At 29.7% G+C, this 18,418-nt stretch overlaps 1 protein-coding gene and 1 long non-coding RNA gene across 2 annotated transcripts; both read left to right on the top strand.

The window, feature by feature from the left end:
* Nucleotides 1–1,467: 1,467 nt before the first annotated feature.
* On the top strand, nt 1,468–11,735 carry LOC105675892 (uncharacterized). The gene is made up of 3 exons (XR_010889185.1): nt 1,468–4,160; nt 4,316–10,371; nt 10,527–11,735. It is a non-coding gene; the product is annotated as an uncharacterized lncRNA (long non-coding RNA).
* Nucleotides 11,736–12,549: 814 nt separating this feature from the next.
* Nucleotides 12,550–17,175, top strand: LOC105675935 (uncharacterized). The gene is made up of 10 exons (XM_012373442.2): nt 12,550–13,173; nt 13,309–13,582; nt 14,248–14,411; nt 14,899–15,046; nt 15,132–15,296; nt 15,403–15,504; nt 15,568–15,775; nt 15,880–16,205; nt 16,328–16,519; nt 16,640–17,175. The coding sequence occupies exons 1-10, from the start codon at nt 13,105–13,107 to the stop codon at nt 16,786–16,788; spliced, it is 1,797 nt and encodes a 598-aa protein (XP_012228865.2). The 5' UTR covers nt 12,550–13,104; the 3' UTR covers nt 16,789–17,175.
* The last annotated feature ends 1,243 nt before the right edge of the window (nt 17,176–18,418 follow it).

Genomic DNA, 18,418 nt, shown 5'->3' with positions numbered 1-18,418 from the left:
CATTAAATATATCACTACTGATAATATAAAATTATTTTTAACAAACTTCTTCCATTTTTTGCAGATTATTTCGGCAGAAGCTACTGACCTACTAATTGAAAAAAATAATCCAAAAAGTCAAAATAGAACAGAACATACTGAGGATGAAGCAGATATGAATAATAATACTATCGAGATCACTGAAAAAATAAATGAACCAAATAATCGTGTAAACGATGAAGTAGATTTGAAAGAAAGCAAAGAAACTTTGATTTCCTAAAAAATTAACCAACTTGGATGTTGATCTTCTTCGTGATGGTCGTTACATAGCGATAATATTAGGTAGATTCGAAATAATTAAATTCACACAGAGGTCTTACTAAAATCAAATCAATTTTGAGATAACGTGTAACTTTGAAAAACAGGTATAAGAATGTCATTAGTAGCCAAGACAAATTTCAACGCAATGATACCTTTCGTTCTGGCCGAATTTGCGAGTTTTGACAGAATATCGATAGCTACAGTAATGTCAGTTCAAGCCGCTGCGGATATCATAGGACGTTCGTGTGTGCCGTTGCTGAAATTAATCCTCGGAAGGACTAGTACGTACCGCCAGATAAAGTATACGAACACGAGGAGTGTCTTCACGAATGCCGACGAATCCGCGATATGTGGGCTGGGTTGACAATCAGCTAAGCGTATTGTACAATAATCATAACAAGCGCACCGCGAAACGCGCAGTTCACGAAAGTTCTAACATTTATATTATGACACTTTAATATGTAACGTGATACTTCCGATTTAACAAAATCATTCATTTTTAGTGTTTTGCGTAAACTTTTATGGCTGGATTTCATAAATTAGCACTGGATGTGACACTCCATCTCATTTATTTTTATAATTTCTATCTCACGTATCATACACGCTTTTTCAGATGTTAGATTATATTACATTACTTTATGCATTCTCATATCGTTCGCTTATTGCACTTGCAACAATCTGTCACAGCATATGTGCGACTACCGAGCTTCGAGACATTTCTCGTGCGCACATTTATTAAAAGTTATCGTTATTTGTTTAGCGTTATCTTTATCTCGGTATTTAGAGTAGAATTTCAACTTGATGATTCTGCAATTTTTAGAATATTTAATCAATTTCTTGCATTCTTTTCCATTAAATAAGTGTAAATCAACTTTTGGATTTTTAAGTCTGCACGTCTCTTTAACAATCTCATATCTTTTTGACAGTTCTGTCGACGTAAGGTGATTTCTATGTAGTTGTGATCGGTGTTTCCATGACCAAAGTGTTTTTCAAGCTCTAATTATTCCCAACTACGTGCCATTGGAGAGCCTGCCGGTTGCATTCGGTATCCAGATGCTTTGTAACGGTGTTCTGTCTATCAGCGTGAGACCAGTCATCGGTAAACTTAATAAATATCATAAATTTACTGTGATAAATAATTTTCGAATAATTAGTTTAAGCTTTAATGGTTATTGAGACGATATCATCTAATTACATTATATTATTTCTAAGGTCTGATTCGTGATTCCACGGATTAGTTACGTGGGTGCGCTTTATTTTACATCCTTTCTGAGCTTGTCTTGTATTTTTCTATGGACGATAAATAGACTTTGGAATTCCGGTGGAAATGTTTTAAGATTGACTCAATGCAATTCATTAGCAGAAAAAAAAAGTCTTGTGAAAATACGTAATATTATATTTTCTAATTATATCTGCAGATTTTAGTGGTATAAAGAATTTATATGCATAAATATTATCAATTTACTATAACAAGATGTATCTTTATTAGAATCACAAATATGCCAAGTAATTGTAGAAATTTTCAATTTGTAAAGGTACCAGTTTATCACACGCCGTACCGTGCACCGTATACACTATCTAGAAAACCTGAAGTATAAAATATTTGCTCTATTTTAATATGAATACTAAAGTGTTTAAATTTAAGATACTTAAAAATGGAATCATTAAGTAATTAGCAGAAAAAATGTTGAATATAAAAATTACACCGTTAATGTGAAGCATATTGCACTGAAGAATGAAAGAATTGACGATAACGATGGTGGCGTATCTAAAATATAAATGAGATGAAATAGGCATATAAGTATTTATATTTCTGCAATGAGAATGTATCAATTGCAATATTATATTTTATATATTTTATATATAAATAAATTAGAAAGATGCTTATATTTCATCGATGTAGTCATTGATATAGATCATAGTAGTAATTATATTAACTATAAACTCCATTAATATCGTGTACATTATTTCTCAAAACATTATTTATCTGCGTAAAGAATACACAGTAATGCTTCTCTCCTCCCTTCAACTCTTTCTCTCACACTCTCACACATGGGCTCTTGTTTTCTCAAAATTGTTTACTATACATATTTCGCATCAGATCCTACCGCTTGTCTTGAAAACTGTTAGGTAGGTTTGAACGTTGTCAGTATTTACATTCAAACAGAAAAACTGTACGTCTCTTTCCACGACCTTTTCGATCAGACACTTTTCAACGAATTAATGCTCGCATCGTGTTCAGTTAAATACGTTCTATCATACAGATCAGATCACAATGTCTTGGGAAGACCGAACTAAAAAACTGTACAGTTGGATAACGGAAAAATTTACAAAAGAAGATAATTTTACAGCACAGTGTAAAATACAATCTTGCAAAAAGACTGTTAAATACGTGCAGTGTAGTACAATACGTAAAGAATCCTTTAAGAAACACGTAGAAAACAAGCATCGAGATTATTATACGCATGAAGAAAATAACGAGAATAACGGAGACTGGAAATTTTTTAGGCTGACAAGAGAAAAAAAGACAGAATGTATTTTATGTGATACTGACCCAATTGACTTTTCGCTAGATTGCTTATCGGAACACGTAAAAAAGCATTTAGAACGAGAACAAAATCTAAGACGTCATAAATTGGAAGATTGGATTTGGAAATACTTGAAAGAAATTGGAAATTTTTCTGCTCAATGTAAGCTTTGTACAAATAAACCAGAAATTGTAAAATTAGATTTAAAAAATGGGTTAAAACTGCATACGAAGCAACATGAAAATGGGTGCCAAAAAGAGTTACCAGGTAAACAATCTTGGAAATACCTAACTGAAAAGCACTACTTTTTGAATAAATATTTTTCAAAGTTTGCGAATTTTCGAGCAAAATGTCGATTTTGCCAATTCACAGTTGCATATGTCAAGCATCAATCGCTTACAGAACACGTACAGAAACATACAATTACTTCCGGTTTTGAAGAGTCTAAAGACATGGAGAATGACGCTTACTGGACATATTTTAGATTTACGAAACGGGAAAAAAAAGATGAAATAGAATGTATCATATGTGAAAATACTGTGTCAAATGAATACCAAATCAAGAGAAATCACATAGAAAATCATTATTCACAAAAGACAACAGATTTAATGTTTTATAAACATAAAAATTGGGTTTTTAAATACGCAAAACTAAAAGAAGATATTGCAAAATGTACCATTTGTGAAGCAACTATAAACTATCAATTGCATTTAGAAAATTTAAAACTACATATGTCAACACATCAGACCGATCAGAAGAGAATACAACAAGAAGAAATATTTTGGAAATTGCAAACTAAAAAACACAGTTGGTTGCAAAAATGTTATACAGATGCTGGGGATTTTCGAGCACAATGTAAATTTTGCGATTGCAATGAAACATATATCAAGCATGAACAATTCATAGAACACATCAAGCAAGCCCACAATAATGTTCACGACTTTGAACAGTGTAATCCAAGTAAAAACGCAGATCAGTGGAAATATGTAAGGTACACAACAAATGACATTGGAACGGAAGAAACAAAAGTAGAATGCATGATATGTCAAGAAATGGTCTCACTACCTCATTTAAATCATTCTGCAGAAAAGCTAGAATCCTATTCCCAACATTGGGCACTTAAATACGCGAGACAAGATGAATGTTTTGCGAAATGTACGATATGTAAAGATAAAGTAGACTTTGAATTTGACATGGACAATTTAATACACCACATGTTACTTCTACATGACGAGGAATGGGAAAATATAGATCAAAACGATTTGGAGCAAGGAACAGCACACGATCAAGCTGGACCGTCGACAAGCCACGCAAACTGAAAGAAAAATGATCGTAAGTTTCAATCATATTTTATTAATTATTACTTTTCATTAATATTTATCATTAGATTTTATTTTTTCAGTTGTATACTCAATCAAAATATGATAAAAACAGCAAAAACTAATTAATTAATATTGGTTTTGTATATATTACAAATGTTTATATAGATTTATCTACATTTGACAATGGAAATGATGGTAGCGACATTTTTAAGTAGCATCTCATGACCAGCGACAACGACAATCTTGGCATAAGTGATTTGAAATACATGGAGACAATGGCGTACAATTTTACTTATTTGTGGCATATCGGTTTTGTGTTTATAAATGTACAAACTTTGTAAATTTAAATATATGTATATTTATAATATTATAGTTTAACCAAATTCTATAAATTTATGAGAATATATATATATTTATACTTATTATTTTAAAATAGAATATTCTTTAAATTATATTTTAAAATTAAATACTGGGTTAACATATTTATAAAAAACCAAACCGATTTCATGAATATAACAAATTTTTTCTGTAGCGACGAATCTTTGAGTGACATACCCAATACACATGTATATGTATAACAAAATTCAGATAATTAGTACTTGTTCGAAATATGTTACAAATGTTTATGAAAATTTTATCGAATCGCATATTGTAGCTTGAAACAGATACAATGTTTACGTTACTCAATATTTGAAGAAGGAATTTTCTAATTATATATTTTGCAATTCAACATAAAAATATTATTTTTTTAAATGTTCTTCATGAAAAAAGTGCAGGTCAAAATCTTTAGCAAATTAACGACTGTGTGAAGAAACAACTGGAGGATTATAAGTATATGTCGTAGTTGTATAGAAGTTTTGCTTTTTTGTGCATAAGAAGACAGTAATTCTCCAAATCCATGTACAAAATGTATATTCCTTTAGTACCTTTTTACCATGCTTGCGTAAATACTTTTTGAAGAGTTCGAATGTCTACATTTTATACTGCATAAAATGATTTTGAACAATTATGTAAAAAGTAAAATTTTGGATGTATTGGTAAATGCGCAAGAAACAAACATAATGTCTATGTTATTAAAAATCATAACTTGAAGGCGACTGTGACAGTTTTGAACAAAATTACAGAATATTCGAACAGATGTACGTTTTGCAAAAATAAATATTATTACATTAAATTTTTTAACATTCGTAAACATATAAAAAAAACGTATAAAAATTTTTAAATACAAAGAGAAGAGAAAAGTACAAATACCCGCCGGACATATGTATTATATCAACAAATTTCAACAAATTATGTTTACAATATATTATCTGTGCAAATGTCTCGTCTACATTTGAATCTTTAATAAATAATGCATCAATATTCTAAAGTATTACATGTCATTTTATGTATATTTTGTGCCATTTTTTTTTATTATTTGAATGTTATGCTTATGCTCATATAAAAATTTCTCGATCATGATTAATGTTGTCTTAAAGTTTTATCAGCATATACTATAATATAACTAATATAAATAATATAGATATTAAATGTAAAACTTTGTTACACTTTTACAAATTTTTCTCATATTATTTTTGATTATATAATTTAGTAGAAATCTTCCGCAATGTTATGTGGAAATCTTATGGCATTTCTATATATCTTTACTTTATTATATAATAATTTTTCCTAAAGAATTTTTCATAATTTATCATAACTTACTTTTCATAAACTATGATCAAATTAGATTATTCTCAGTTAGCTGTGCTGCCGATCGAGCAATGTTTCGGACTTATCTTCGCGGAACGTTTCACGCGTTTTGGCATTATCGCGACGCAAACAAACTTAATTCTTCATCTTAATGGAATAATTACGTGCAGTCTAAGCCTGATAAGCGGTCCTACGATGAAGAGATTCATTTTTCGTTAAGTCGCATACATCGGCAGCCTGACGGTCGTTTTCGAAATATGTACAACAGCCTTCACCGTGTCTCTTCCGACTATTACGACTATTCTGATTATTATAAGTCACCGAAAATACATACATCGACAAAAATAAGATACAAATTTTATTTAGAACGCTTCTAAGTAATTTATTAGATATTATTTGTGTTTTAAATAGTAACATTAACTACAAAACACATGTATATTTAAGGTATTGACCAAGGAATTATTTATTTAGGGACAACGTTAGCTTTAAACACATTCTTCCGCAGGAAGCGAAACATTGCTATGGGTTTCGCGGTTACAATGACTGGTTTGGGTCCGATCTTGATGCCACTTTTGATAGACGGATTCTTTGAGACTTACACCACGAATGACACTCTCTTGATTCTTGCTGGGATCGCCGCACATTCCCTTCTTGGTGCATTTCTATTAAAACCATTTCAAGAGCGGAAAGAGGTGAGTTAAAAATACGTGAGAAAAGCAATCTTATTTTCACTTTCCCATTTTATATATATTTAGTATTAAATATATCACAACCGACAATATAGAATTTTTTTTAACAAACTTCTTCCATTTCTTGCAGATTATTTCGGCAGATGCTACTGATGCACTAATTGAAAAAAATAATTCAAAAAATCAAAATAGACCAGAACATACTGAGGGTAAAGCAGATGTGAAAAATAATACTATCAAAATCACTGAAAAATGAAATCAATCGTGTAAACGATGAAGTAGAATTGAAATAAAGCAAAGAAACTTTGATCTTCTAAAAAATTAATTAATTTAAATCTTGATCTTCTTCGTGATGGTCGTTACATAGCGATAATATTAGGTAGATTCGAAATAATAAAATTCACACAGAAGTCTTACTAAAATCAAATCAATTTTGAGATGACGTGCAACTTTGAAAAACAGGTATAAGAATGTCATTAGTAGCCAAGACAAATTTCAACGCAATGATACCTTTCGTTCTGGCCGAATTGGCCAGTTTAGACAGAATATCGATAGCTACAGTGATGTCGGTTCGAGCCGCTGCGGATATCAAAGGACGTTCGTTTGTGCCGTTGCTGAAATCAATTCTCGGGAAGACTAGTACGTACCGCCAGATAAAGTATACGAACACGAGGAGTGTCTTCACGAATGCCGACAAATCCGCGATATGTGGGGTGGGTTGACAATCATCTAAACGTATTGTATAATAATCATAACAAGTGGACCGCGAAAAGCGCGGTTCGCGAAAGTTCTAATATTTATATCATGACACTTTAATATGTAACGTGATACTTCCGATTTAACAAAATCATTCATTTTTAGTGTTTTGCGTAAACTTTTATGGCTGGATTTTATAAATTAGCACTGGATGTGACACTCTATCTCATTTATTTTTATAATTTCTATCTCACGTATCATACACGCTTTTTCAGATGTTAGATTATATTACATTACTTTATGCATTCTCATATTGTTCGCTTATTGCACTCGCAACAATCTGTCACAGCATATGTGCGACTACCGAGCTTCGAGACATTTCTCGTGCGCACATTTATTAAAAATTATCGTTATTCGTTTAGCGTTATCTTTATCTCGGTATTTAGAGTAGAATTTCAACTTGATAATTCTGTAATTTTTCGAATATTTAATCAATTTGTTGCATTCTTTTCCATTAAATAAGTGTAAATCAACTTTTGGATTTTTAATTCTGCACGTCTTTCTAACAATCTCATATCTTTTTGACAGTTCTGTCGACGTAAGGTGATTTCTATGTCGCTGTAATCGGTGTTTCCATGACCAAAGTGTTTTTCAAGCTCTAATTATTCCCAATTACGTGCCATTGGAGAGCCTGCCGGTTGCATTCGGTATCCAGATGCTTTGTAACGGTGTTCTGTCTATCAGCGTGGGACCAGTCATCGGACAACTTAATAAATATCATAAATTTACTGTAATAAATAATTTATAATTTTTGAATAATTAGTTTAAGCTTTAATGGTTATTGAGACGATATCATCTAATTACATTATATTATTTCTAAGGTTTGATTCGTGATTCCACGGATTAGTTACGTGGGTGCGCTTTATTTTACATCCTTTCTGAGCTTGTCTTGTATTTTTCTATGGACGATAAGTGGACTTTGAAATTCCGGTGGAAATGTTTTAAGATTGACTCAATGCAATTCATTAGCAGAAAAAAAAAGTCTTGTGAAAATACGTAATATTATATTTTCTAATTATATCTGCAGATTTTAGTGGTATAAAGAATTTATATGCATAAATATTATCAATTTACTATAACAAAAGATGTATCTTTATTAGAATCACAAATATGCCAAGTAATTGTAGAAATTTTCAATTTGTAAAGGTACCAGTTTATCACACGCCGTACCGTGCACCGTATACACTATCTAGAAAACCTGAAGTATAAAATATTTGCTCTATTTTAATATGAATACTAAAGTGTTTAAATTTAAGATACTTAAAAATGGAATCATTAAGTAATTAGCAGAAAGAATGTTGAATATAAAAATTACACCGTTAATGTGAAGCATATTGCACTGAAGAATGAAAGAATTGACGATAACGATGGTGGCGTATCTAAAATATAAATGAGATGAAATAGGCATATAAGTATTTATATTTCTGCAATGAGAATGTATCAATTGCAATATTATATTTTATATATTTTATATATAAATAAATTAGAAAAATGCTTATATTTCATCGATGTAGTCATTGATATAGATCATAGTAGTAATTATATTAACTATAAACTCCATTAATATCGTGTACATTATTTCTCAAGACATTATTTATCTGCGTAAAAAATACACAGTAATGCTTCTCTCCTCCCTTCAATTCTTCCTCTTACACTTTCACACATGGGCTCTTGCTCTCTCAAAATTGTTTACTATACATATTTCGCATCAGATCCTACCGCTTGTCTTGAAAATTGTTATGTAGTTTTGAACGCTGTCAGTATTTACTTTCAAACAGAAAAACTGTACGTCACTTTCTTCGACCTTTTCGATCAGACATTTTTCAACGAAATAATGCTCGCATTGTGTTCAGTTAAATACGTTTTATCATACAGATCAGATCACAATGTCTTGGGAAGACCAAACTCAAAAACTGTACGGTTGGATAACGGAAAAATTTACAAAAGAAGATAATTTTACAGTACAGTGTAAAATACAATCTTGCAAAAAGACTGTTAAATACGTGCAGTGTAGTACAATACGTAAAGAATCCTTTAAGAAACACGTAGAAAACAAGCATCGAGATTATTATACGCATGAAGAAAATAACGAGAATAACGGATACTGGAAATTTTTTAGGCTGACAAGAGAAAAAAAGACAGAATGTATTTTATGTGATACCGACCCAATTGACTTTTCGCTAGATTACTTATCGGAACACGTAAAAAAGCATTTAGAACGAGAACAAAATCTAAGACGTCATAAAAAAGAATATTGGATTTGGAAATACTTGAAACAAATTGGAGATTTTTCTGCTGAATGTAAGCTTTGTACAAATGAACCAGAAATTGTAAAATTAGATTTACATGATAATGGGTTAAAACTGCACACGAAGCAACATGAAAAAAAGTGCCAAAAAGAGTTACCAGGTAAACAATCTTGGAAATATCTAACTGAAAAGCACTACTTTTTGAATAAATGTTATTCAATGTTTGCGAATTTTCGAGCAAAATGTCAATTTTGCCAATCCACAATTGCATATGTCAAGCATCAATCGCTTAGAGAACACGTACAGAAACATACAATTACTTTCGGTTTTGAAGAGTCTAAAGACATGGAGAATGACGCTTACTGGAAATATTTTAGATTTACGAAACGGGAAGAAAAAGATGAAATAGAATGTATCATATGTGAAAATACTGTGTCAAATGAATACCAAATCAAGAGAAATCACATAGAAAATCATTATTCACAAAAGACAACAGATTTCATGTTCTATGAACACGAAAATTGGGTTTTTAAATACGCAGAACTGAAAGAAGATATTGCAAAATGTACCATTTGTGAAGCAACTATAAACTATCATTTGGATATGAGACTTTTAAGACGACATATGCCAAAACATCCAACCGTTTGGAAGAGAATACAACAAGAAGAAATATTTTGGAAATTGCAAACTGAAAAAAACAGTGGATTGCAAAAATGTTATACAGATGCTGGGGATTTAGTAAAAGGGAAAAGTATACATCAAAACAATTTGGAGCAAGGAACAGCACACGATCAAGCTGGACCGTCGACAAGCCACGCAAACTGAAAGAAAAATGATCGTAAGTTTCAATCATATTTTATTAATTATTATTTTTTATTAATATTTATCATTACATTTTATTTTTTTAGTTGTATACTCAATCAAAATATGATAAAAACAGCAAAAACTAATTAATTAATATTTGTTTTTTATATATTACAAATGTTTTTATAGATTTATCTACATTTGACAATGGAAATGATGGTAGCGACATTTTTAAGTAGCATCTCATGACCAGCGACAACGACAATCTTGGCATAAGTGATTTGATATACATGAAGACAATGGCGTACAATTTGACTTATTTGTGCCATATCGGTTTTGTGTTTATAAATGTAGAAAATTTGTAAGTTTAAATATATGTATATTTATAAATTTATATCTAAACCAAATTGTTTAAATTTATATAATTATATATATACTTATAGTTATTATTTTGAAACATAATTTTCTTAAATTATATTTTAAAATCGAATTCTGAGTTACTATATTTATAAAAAACCAAACCGATTTCATGAATATAACAAATTTTTTCTGTAGCGACGAATCTTTGAGTGACATACCCAATACACATGTATATGTATAACAAAATTCAGATAATTAGTACTTGTTCGAAATATGTTACAAATGTTTATGAAAATTTTATCGAATCGCATATTGTAGCTTGAAACAGATACAATGTTTACGTTACTCAATATTTGAAGAAGGAATTTTCTAATTATATATTTTGCAATTCAACATAAAAATATTATTTTTTTAAATGTTCTTCATGAAAAAAGTGCAGGTCAAAATCTTTAGCAAATTAACGACTGTGTGAAGAAACAACTGGAGGATTATAAGTATATGTCGTAGTTGTATAGAAGTTTTGCTTTTTTGTGCATAAGAAGACAGTAATTCTCCAAATCCATGTACAAAATGTATATTCCTTTAGTACCTTTTTACCATGCTTGCGTAAATACTTTTTGAAGAGTTCGAATGTCTACATTTTATACTGCATAAAATGATTTTGAACAATTATGTAAAAAGTAAAATTTTGGATGTATTGGTAAATGCGCAAGAAACAAACATAATGTCCATGTTATTAAAAATCATAACTTGAAGGCGACTGTGACAGTTTTGAACAAAATTACAGAATATTCGAACAGACGTACGTTTTGCGAAAATAAATATTATTACATTAAATTTTTTAATATTCGTAAACGTGTAGAAAAAAACATATAAAAATTTTTAAATACGAAGAGAAGAGAAAAGTACGAATAGCGCCGAACATATGTTAAATATTTCAACAATATATTTCAAACAAATTATGTTTACATTATATTATCTGTGCAAATGTTCCGTCTTTATTTGAATCTTTAATAAATAATGTATCAATATTCTTAAGTATTATGTGTCATTTTATGTGTATACTGTGTCATTTTTTTTTATTCTGTTAATGTTATGCTCATATAAAAATTCCTCAATCATGATTAATGTTGTTTTAAAGTATTATTAGCATATACTAAATTGTATTATTTCATCATTTTAAGCTTGTTTAAAAATTTTTTGATTACGAATTTAATGTTATCTCTAAAATAATTCTATAATGTGGCATTTTATTTTGTTAATGTTATTCTTATTTAATATAACATAAATAATATAGATAATAAATATAGATAATAATAAATATATAGATAATAAATGTTAAATTTTATTTCACTTTTACAAATTTTTCTCATATTATTTTTGATTATATAATTTAGTCAAAATCTTCCGCAAAGATATGTGGAAATTTTGTGGCATTTCTACATATCTTTGCTTTATTATATTATTAATTTTTGCTAGAGAATCTTTCATAATTTATTGACTTTTCATAGACTATGATCAGATTAGATTATTCTCAGATATCTTAGAAGCTTATATCATCTATAAAAGTATCCATCAATAGCAGTGTAGTCATTGTCATAATGAGAGACACAACACTCTGTGGTCAAGCTAAAGAAATTTATCAAACTTGGTGCTGTTTGGTTTTGTGTGTCAAATTTATTAGTGCATGAATATTAAATCCATTATATTTATATATAAATTGATACATAAAAAATTTATTTCAAAAAATATTAATGAATTATATAACATTTACTTATAAATTGTATAATATTTAATAAATATTATTTGCAATTATGTAAATAATATGTAATAATATAAATATTTAAAATTAATAGTACAAATAAATAGTACAAGTGTTGTTTTTATAAAGATTAAAAATGTATTGTGCAAATTTTTAACTAAAAGTTTTTTTTCTCAGCAAAAATAATATTGTGAAATTAGTAAATAATACATAAATGTAATGTAAAGTTTTCATAAATTTATTGCAAATAAATCAAAAATAATTTTGATACCACAACTGAAATTACTGATGACGCGTTAGAAACGTGGAACGTTGAAACTGTCAAGTAACGATTGCAATATCAATCGATGTAGATAAGATCCATTGATCTGACAGTGTTAAAAAACGCAAGTCACGATTATTAAATCAGTAATGATATGAAATGAGTAATAGAATGTAAGAAGTGACATAAATTTATATCAATTAAGTGTGTTACTGCTGCCATGGCTACATAAATGTAAAAAATGTGATAGTAGAGATTCTAATACTTGTTTCACATGTGTATTTCTAGTGTTTTACGTGACGTTTTTCTAATAATTTAAATTGATAATAGATATTAAAATCTACAAAAATTTACTATATAATTTTGTTTTCACAATTTGCAAAATGTTAGCAAAAGTGCCGCCGGATGGGGGTTGGGGATGGATCATTGTTCTATCTGGTGCATTAAATGGCGTAAGTTAGTGTGTATATTAAAAATGTAATACAAATATGTGATCAAAATAAGAGTACAATTTTTATTTTATAATCAAGCTTTTAAAATTGTTCCTCCTAGAAAAACTGAAATTAATCCAAATAATAATTTTGTAGTTATCAACTATTCCAATTATACAAAGTTTTGGATTGATATTTAATAAAGATTATTTGGCCGAACTTAATATAACTGAGGCAAACAGGACCGTTTTAATCAATATAAATTTAGCGTTTGGTATGATACTCGGCTTGATCAATGGTCCTCTTTTAAAATCCTTTGGCTATAGAAAAGTGGCGACAGTTGGAACCCTAATATTTTCACTTGGGATAATTCTGACAGCATTCGCCAAGAGTTTTACTCATTTCGTTATTAGTTACGGACTGCTAACCTGTAAGTAAAATAGAATTATTCGACTAGCATTATTAATAACATTTTATGTAACAGTATTAATCGCAGTATTATAATGATTTTTATATGTTTTTAAAGCAAGCAATTACAATACATTCAATAATTTCAATAATTAAAATTATAAAGAAACTTACAATTATGTCGAAAAGAAATTAGATATAAGTAAGCAATTTTATTAAAATTTTATATGTTAAATTGAATCGAAAGTTTGTTTGAATTCTGTCTACATTCTATTTTTGGATTCTATTATTATTGAAAATGAGTTGCATGACCAACTTAATATCATTTTAATAGATAACGCTATCTAAAGCATTTAAGAGAATCCTGGAGTCGCTACATTTTTTTTCTTTTTATGTTCGATTATTTGGCCGAACTTAATATAACTGAAGCAAACAGGACTGTTTTAATCAATATAAATGCGTGTGCGCAAATATATATATATATATATATACATACATGGATATTATCAATCTCATTTTTAATTTCATCTAAATAATGGCTGTTTTACGTTAGAGTTTGGCAGACACTCCTAAATTTCCTTAAAATAAAATCTAGTGAAGATCAGCTAAATAGCATTAATAAAATTTAAATAATATATTTTTCTATATCAAATTCATTATTAAATTTTGTTTATACTCATTGCACAGCTGTTGGCTTGAGCATGGCGATGGCTGGATTTTCTCTGGCAATCAATTCTTATTTCTCTATAAGACGAGAACGTGCCGTGGGCTTATCAATAACTGTCACAGGACTAGGCCCAATTTTTGTGCCTCAATTAATTACCATCTTACTTAAAGTCTACGATATTCAGGTATTCTAAAAATTATATTTTAGTAAAAAAATATAACAGATCCAAAAAATACTTTAATAGCTTCTCAATATTACTGACATATGTCAAGTGAAAACATCTAACAGCATACGGAGTCAATACCGCCAGACAGAAAGTATAAAATCTGTATTTATATTTACGCTTTGATAAGGCATCGATCCGATGTAGCTCTGCTCTTGCGGTGAATTATGCCGATCATAAAGTACAACGGCAATTGCTTATCAATTTAGGTCGCATGTCTGTTTATTTCCTGTTGTTAATTGTACAATCTGTATGATTAATATTAAAGTGACGCGATTTTCTATGCTCTATCGATCTACGTCGAATTTTACTTGTCAAGTGTAATTTAATGAAACATTTAATTTTTAAATGATTATCAAGAGTTATAATTATATTTTAAATTGTTTGTACAGATGATGGTTTAAAACCATATTGTACATATAATTTAAGAAATATAATATTTAAACAGGGGACAGTTCTGTTATTGGGCGCTTACAGTCTTCATTCAGTGATTGCTGTTATGCTTCTGCAGCCAATTAAATGGCATATGAAAAGCGCGCCTCTCTGCTTAGAAACAATCAGTGAAAATCCCAACATTGCAATTAATAGCGAAGGAGGTATTAATCTGTTAATTAAACATATGTATGTAATATTCAAAATTATCTTTTGTCAATATAATTATGTAATTATGTAATTAATTAGATTATAACTCGGAAGACGATACTGATATACACAATTCAAAACTAGTAGTAAACAATTATCAAAGAAAGAGAAAATTAACATTATCGAGCATTGATTATAATGTCGACGCTGGAAGCATTTGCGGGTTCGACACTTTACCTCGACAGATGTCAATTGACAAAACAAGTATAATCGATATAATATAATTGCAACTTGTTAATTAACAGTAATTAATTAAGAATTTTATTTTAAAAATATACACAACTTAAGATATACAAATTTAATATTTCAGTATCGTACCAATCAACATATACCGAGATGTCAGCAAAAAACACATCAATGACAAATTTGCACAATAATCGCAAATATTCGAAATATTCATGGCGGAATGCAGGTAATAATACCAAAAAGATATTGATTAAAACGCGCTGATGTATATTCTTTTTTTTTTTTTAAGCAAAAAGTACGGAAAGTGTCAATCTCGGTAGCAGTATGAAAATTTTTGACGAATCTGTGCCAATAGCGAGGAAACTGGATCTTATCGAAAATGGTGTAAGTAAAAGTAATGATGTAAATCAAAGCATCATTGAAGTGAATTCAGCGTTGAAAGAAGTAGAAAAAGAGACAGATGACAGTTCCGTAGGAGAAAATTCTGATAAGAACGAGTGAGTATAAAAAAATCTGCAATACATTAATAAATGATAAAAATAAAACAAAGTAATACATATTGCATATTACTTTTATTTCATCAACATCGATTGTATTGCAGTGAGAAAAACAAATCGATCATCCGGCAAATTTTGCGACGAGTGATCGACCTATTCGATTTTGAAATCTTGCGCGATCCGATCTACTTGAACATCATGCTTGGGATGTCGATAGCGATTTTCGCGGAGGTGAACTTCTCGATGTTAACGCCAAGCTTTCTCGACGAAATGAAAATGGAGAAGAGAGAGATTGCTAACACCATGAGCATCATCGCGATGGTTGATCTCATTAGCAGAGGCGCGGCTCCTTACCTGGCGGAGTGGCTACGTCAGCCACCCCGAGTGATGTACATGCTTAGTCTCGTTCTTCTGCTGATTAGCAGATTGAGTAACGTATCGAATTTCTCTTCGAATTTCTATCGAATTTTAATTAAAAAAAAAATAATAATAATATAATAACAAAGAGTAAAAAAGTTAGCGACTAATTTATTGTTTTTATTTTCGACGCAGTGCTACTCTTTGTAAATAGCTTCGTCACTTTGATGGCCGTCGCAATCGGTCTGGGACTAGCTAAAGGAATCCGATCGGTGTACATGCTCTTAATAGTACCAACCTACGTTCCTCTCCAGAAGTTACCCAATGCTTCGAGCATCCAGATGGTGTCCAACGGCATATTTCTTATGTGCGGTGGTCCTATACTTGGTATGCAAAAATAATATTTAGTTGCTTCTTATATCCATTAAGTAACATTTTGTACATAACTTATTTAAAATATCAAATATTGAAAGATAGATATTGGAATAAATAATAAGTATGTTGTAGGTGCAATACGAGAGAAATGTGGAAATTATACAGTTGTGATTATTCTGATTAATATTATGACTGCTATTACGGTAATTATATGGACGGTAGAAATGATAGTTACAAAGAGGTCTGCACGCCAAAAATTGAATTCGCCCGAAAAATCTTAATATAACAAAATTAAATAATTATATTTTTGTAAATAAGAACTAAAATTAAGAGTTGCAGTTTTTCAAAATAAACGTTTTGTGTGGGAACTTATATGTATATAATTAAGAGTTTGTATACTCAGTTTTAGTTATTAATAAAATTATTTAAAAATTATTTTTAACAAAAGATTTTAAACGAGAAGACCTTGGTTCTTAAAAAATCATTCGAACTATCACCGTTTATTTTGAAAATTGACTTGATGAATTGACAGATGCAATTAAAAATCTTAGCTATGCTATGAATCAATTTTTTTTCTAACGGTACGCATTGTAAATGTTTAATCTTGTAAGAATACGATTAGCAAATATTGTAGCTTATCTAAATATATTTTAAACGTAAAACAAAGATCCAGCACTTTCTAATTTCACACAGCATGAAAATTTTACATGCTTCCTGAATGGTATATTAGACTTTTCCATCATCACACAATTGCAATTAAGGTCGTGTCCTTGTTCGATACCATTTAACATAAAAATGAATCTAATTACGGCGCTAGTCTTCGCGACGACTAGAATCTTTAAGACAAACAACCGCGGTACACCGCATAGACAATAGAACATCTTTTCCCATCATTTCTTCCGGCGAGGGTTCTCACGTCTCTCACTGCGACAACGTGTGATCTTCCTGAAGAGACCTAAAAAGGAAGTTCGAAGGTCAATGAAATGTGGATAATGTTGTATCAAGCCAATCTATGCAGCGCTATTAAGTTTATCTTTCTCGCACCAAGTTTTTGCTCATTAAATGTAATATCTTCTTTATGATCTTAAAGAGATATGATCTATGCACAATATCACTTAATTTTTTCTCAACTTAAACGACTTGAAGTATATTTAAGTAATTTTTTTAAAAATTCTTTATTAAAAAAAATCTGAATGTAAAAAGAAAACAACTTGTAATTTTTTATACGATTTTAGACGATCAGTTGCAAAATTCGCGACACACAGTTCTTTTCACCGTACGGCGTACAATTGGAAAAGATTGACTTATGAGATATTCATAAATGCATATCACGTACGTACGTATATTTAGATGCAACATGCCCAAATGGTCGTGACACTTCTTTGGCGGCCGTCCAGCTCTACGAAATCGGCGAAAGTGACGATCGAACGTGATTGGCAAGTGCATAAAAAACGAATTCAACGTAAACGAGACTGGATTGTAAAATAGAGCATCAATTTTAGAAATCGCAACTGCTGTTTTCTAAAATTAACGTAAGAAAAGAGTGATTTTTCACGAGTAATGTATCATGCTTTGTGAGTATACATATTGTTAATTATTAAAAATATTGTTATATTATTAAAAAATATCGTGCTTTTGTATCATATAATGAATAAGAAAATAAAAATATAGATATTTTAATTTTGATATAATTTTTAAAAAGAGTTATAATTATATTTTAATAAATTTTTTAATTTATTACAAAAATTAAGGTATTTTAATTTTTGCGAGCAAATATATGAAATAAATCAATATACATTATTCATTATTTATTTTTACTATCTGTTTTCTATTATTCATTATTCATCATTGTCGTATTTTATTATTTCAGACTCATTATTATGGAATTAAGCAGAGTATAATTGGAAACAA

Source organism: Linepithema humile, chromosome 3 (assembly GCF_040581485.1).
Source record: "Linepithema humile isolate Giens D197 chromosome 3, Lhum_UNIL_v1.0, whole genome shotgun sequence".
In the NCBI taxonomy this organism is placed as follows: domain Eukaryota; kingdom Metazoa; phylum Arthropoda; class Insecta; order Hymenoptera; family Formicidae; genus Linepithema; species Linepithema humile.
This window is presented reverse-complemented; position numbering and strand designations above follow the sequence as displayed.